Here is a 4,670-nt window from a genome sequence, read left to right as displayed (position 1 = left end):
GGTGGTGGAGGCCCCATCCCTGGGAACATTCCAGGCCAGGTTGGAGGGGGCTGTGAGCAACCTGATCTGGCTGAAGGTGTCCCTGCTCTCTGCAGGGGGGGTGGGCTGGATGACCTCTAGGGGTCCTTTCCAACCCAAAGCGTTCTGTGATTCTATGATTCTATGTTTGAGATACCCTGGTGGGAAATGCAGTCAGTGCAGAGAGCACCAGCTCCACAATATAATTAAGGAGATCACAGAATCATAGAATATCTCTAGTTGGAAGGGACCCATAATGATCGTCAAGTCCAACTCCCTGCTCCTCTTAGTACTACCTAAAACTAAACCATATGTCTAAGACCCACGTCCAGATGCTCCTCAGACTCTGACAGGCTTTGTGCCATGACCACTTCCCTAGGGAGCCTGTTCCAGCGACCAACCACCCTCTCAGTGAAGAACCTTTTCCTAACATCCAACCTGAACTTCCCCTGATGCAGCTGCATTCCATTTTCTCCTGTCCTGTCTCTGTTCACCAGAGATCAGCAGCTCCCCCTCCACCGCCCCCCATGAGGAAGGTGTAGACTGTGATGAGGTCACCCCTCAGCAATGAGGTCACTCCTCAGCCTTCTCTTCTCCAAGATGAACAAACTAAGTGACCTCAGCCGCTCCTCATAACTCTTACCCTCAAGACCTTTCACCATCATGGCTTCCCTCCTCTGGACACACTCCAGTAGCCTGGTGTCCTTCTTATATTGAGGTGCCCAAACCCACACACAGCCCTCGAGGTGAGGCTGCACCAGTGCAGTGTGTAGTGGGACAGTCACCTCCCTCGATCAGCTCACGATGCTGTGCTTGATGCACCCCAGGACACAGTTGGCCCTTTGGGCTGCCAGGGCACACTGTTGACTCATAGTCAACTTAACATCAACCCAACCCCCCAGATCACTTTCTGCAGAGCTGCTCTCCAGCCTCTCATCCCCCAGTTTGTACATATAACCAGGATTACCCCATCTCAGGTGGAGAATTCAGCACTTGCTCTTCTTAAATTTCATGTGGTTGGTGATGGCCCAGCTCTCGAGCCTATCCAGATCTCTCTGTAAGGCCTCTCCACCGTCAAGGAGTCCACAGCTCCTCCTAGTTTAGTATCATCAATCTCAGTGTCTAAGATCTCAGTTAGTCCCTGGAGGTCCTCCTACTGTCTTAATGGCAATACCTTACTTAATATGGAAGAACCATTTTGTTTTTCACTGACCCATCCAAAAACACAAAGGTAGGAGAGCACCACTCTGTTCCTGCTTTGCCTGGAGAAGCAATGTATTTGCCCATGGGTCTTTTGTCATGTATGAAGATTGGGACTAGGACTCCCTTGGGCTCACCCCATCCAAGGAAGGATGCAAGGTCATCAGTGAGATGCTCAGACCCTAGCATGTGGGACATTCTCACCTGATCACATTTCTGTAGGTTCTTCTGCTGTCTTTGTCCAGACACACCATGAAGGGCCTCTGCTCTGTGCTCCTGATTTTGATATTGCGTGTTTTCAACCTGTTTGCCACAGCCTGGGTTGAGAGAGGAGGAAGAGCCCAGTGAGTGTCTCACTTCCCTTCCCCGGGCTGCGCGGCAACGGGTGGTGTGTGCATACAGGTATGAAAGGGACAAATGATGACATTTCTTTTTTTTTTTTTTTTAACCTCAGATGTGACACAAGGTAACTTCTTTAAGGAGGGAAGTTACTCTCTTGTCCTTTTTTCTGTAATCACAACCTGGTCGAATTTTGCAAGGGCAAATGTTCCAAACTGGCAATGCTTGCACAGGTTGCAAAGTGTGGGATGTCTGGTGCGGGGCAAGGCCTCTTCTCCAGGGCCGTAGCACATCTTGGTGGCCAGCATGGGCTACAGTACCTCAGTGTTCTCAAAAGCCAGGTGACAATAAGCAAAAGTGTGCTAGCTAGCTAAAAATATCAGCTGAGAGACTGGAGGCTCCAGGGCAACCTCAAATGACCGAGGCACAATAACACTTAATGCCACCCAAACTGCAGTGACACATTCCCATGTGTGTCCTCTGGAGTCTACTTGAACTCTCATGTAAACAAAAAGGACAGGAGCCCAAGTTTTCAGTCCCATCTCTTGCAAATCCATCTTTCTGAGATGGTAATCAGGTTCATTGACATTCCTGTTTTTTTTTCCTGCTTCTTGTTTATGCTTTGTTAAAATATTTCTTCAATGGCCTCTGTTCTCTTGAGTTCTGTGGGGATTAACACAGGGGTCTGAGGAGTGCACTGCAGCTGGAGATGCGGAGTTAATGGAATTGGCTGCAAAACTACAGACCCCCTCCTGTACCCAAGTGGATCCACGATGACCAGGGCTAAGCTTTATCCCCCCACTTCTTCCCTGGGGTCACGGAATCACCCCAGCAGCAGCTCAGTCCTTCAGGGTTTCCTGAGGCAGGATTCAATGTGGCATTGAGCAGCAGGGATGGCATTTGGGGCTTTGGCTCAAAAATCCAGACTTTTCCATGGAAATTCATTGCAAATCACTGTCTGAGCAGGGTGGCCCCAGAGCCTTCTCCTCCCCCCCAGCGTGTTTCCCCTTTCATCATCATCGTAAGGGATTTCCACACATTGGCTGGCCCCTCTCAGGGCTGTGAGTATCCACATCTACTTACTGAGAATGATCGTCCCGACAAGTTGTTGATCCTAACGATTTCGGTGATGTTCACATTCAGACACACCAGATCTGCAACAGAAGCAGCATGTTAGACTTGGCCCATGGCATGATATCAAATCAGCTTTGAGTGGGGCTGGTGCCAGATCTCACACTTGGGTGCACTGCCAGGGCTCTGTGGGATACAGAGGGCAGCAGAAAAGGAGGACTCTGGCAAGCTCCGTGGGCTGAGGGTTTGCATGGGAACATGCTCAGGGTGGAAATCTCAGAGGCTATGCTCAGGGAAAGGTGAAAGAGGAAGGCTGCAGCAAGAGGAAGGTGCTTCCAAGCCTAGATTATGGTTATGCTGAACCCCACGTTACAGGGAGCCCCAGGCATGTAATTCACATGAAAACGCACAACCACAAACTGTGTTGACACGAATATATGCACGTCACTGATTCAGCCCCCACAGTGCCAGCACATAGCACTAAGCACTATGGTCAGATTTATGCCACTGAGCACCAGAGCACTCAGCAAACCCTCTTCGCAAGGCCTCAAGCAGGAGGAACCCACCTTCAACTTCATCGGCTGGGGGGGCTTTCATCACCAGGCCCGTGGAGCGCAGGGACGTTGCCAGCTCCTTCGCCCGGTCGCTCACCACAACCTGCAGGGAAGGCTCTGTTAACTGACCCTGGCAGAGAGGTTAGACATGGAGAGGTTTGGGGGCATCTTTTGACAAATGCAGTGTTAACTAACAGGCTTTTAAAATTCACCACGTCCTCTCTGTCCTCTCCTGGAGCACAATTCCAGAGGAAAGAAGGGGAGCCAGAGCGCTCCCTTGGGGAGATCTGTGCCCTGTGGACAGAGCCATTTTGGGCTTCCCAGAGCCCCACTTACCTTTCTGTATGCTACTGTGAGGTCTATGCCAGGGCCATCCAGGGTCATTTTCTTCTTGGTCATGCTTAGCTCTGCAAGGAGGGAACCAGGTAGGATTCAGTCATCCCATCTGTCTGTGGTCAGCAGAGAGGGCTCATCCCACGGGATGATGCACCCCCTTGGTCACACAGCAGTCGTGAGTTGGCACGCTGGCCCCTCTCTCCTTGCCTATGGGACCTGTGGCTCTGTGCACTTAACGGGTCCGGTGAGATGGACTCGCTTGAGGGTCTGTGCCCAACAGCAGGGGTAAGGATCCATTGGATGGATGATGATGACCCATGGACAGCAGGGTGCACTGATGGAAGGGCTGGGAGTGACCTCTGTAATGGTCCAGCCTTCAAGCACTCTTGTCCCATCACTGGAAACTCAAGGAAGCAGAATTTCTAACGGGGAAAATATCTGGCAAAGGGGATAGCTGTAAAGCCCAGCTGGTTTCCTCAACAAAAATATGGCACTGGCCCAACTTCAGACGGTCATGGAGACAACGAAAGCCACAGTCTACAAAACCTGGTTGAGACCAGGAGCCAGCGACCACAAGGTCTCTCATTTAGCCTGGTGTCATGCGCCCAAGAAGGAGATGGGGATGTTTAGGGAGGCCTTATGCTCACCAGGGAATGAGAGATATTGCCCCATGGCATGGCCTTGACTGCTGCGGGCTGAGGGACTGAGCAAGTGGGAGCTGGGGCTGGTAGGACCCCCGCCCAGGCCGGTAGCCCCCACTGCAGGGCTCAGCCTGGGGGACACACGCACCTCTCTGGGAGATGCTCTCCTGCACCTGGGTGCGCAGCTCCGTGAGGAACACGTCCTCGGCTGGCTCCAGCGCCGGGTCATTGAAGAAAATCTGAGAGAGAGGAAAATCTCTGAGAACAGCTCCTACTCAGTCACCCTGTGATATCACACCAGGCTTGTGATATCAAAAGGTTCTCCAGAGCACCCAAGTGTGACAACCTCAAAGGGAATCCATCACCTCATCATGGCAGTGGGGGGGTCTGTGGGATGGAGAGAACTCCTCTTGCTCTGCTGTCTGAAGCCCAGGAGTGCAACAGGCCTTGCCCAGAGGCCAGAGGACCTGGCCAGCAGAGCCATGGGCAGCATTCCCTGCCACTGGGGGTC

General features: G+C 52.1%; 1 protein-coding gene across 1 annotated transcript in view; it reads right to left on the bottom strand.

Moving 5' to 3' along the window:
- PIK3R6 (phosphoinositide-3-kinase regulatory subunit 6) overlaps positions 1 to 4,670 on the bottom strand; it is a 31,802-nt gene that overhangs the window by 3,251 nt on the left and 23,881 nt on the right. Inside the window, exons 15-19 of the mRNA XM_035902637.1 lie at positions 4,308 to 4,398; positions 3,519 to 3,589; positions 3,195 to 3,285; positions 2,641 to 2,711; positions 1,423 to 1,535 (exon numbers count right to left, since the gene is read on the bottom strand). Coding sequence (XP_035758530.1) covers positions 1,423 to 1,535; positions 2,641 to 2,711; positions 3,195 to 3,285; positions 3,519 to 3,589; positions 4,308 to 4,398 — 437 coding nt within the window. The remainder of the gene's footprint in view (positions 1 to 1,422; positions 1,536 to 2,640; positions 2,712 to 3,194; positions 3,286 to 3,518; positions 3,590 to 4,307; positions 4,399 to 4,670) is intronic.

This window comes from Egretta garzetta, unplaced genomic scaffold (genome assembly GCF_000687185.1).
Source record: "Egretta garzetta isolate BGI_Z169 unplaced genomic scaffold, ASM68718v1 scaffold589, whole genome shotgun sequence".
Lineage (NCBI taxonomy): Eukaryota > Metazoa > Chordata > Aves > Pelecaniformes > Ardeidae > Egretta > Egretta garzetta.
This window is presented reverse-complemented; position numbering and strand designations above follow the sequence as displayed.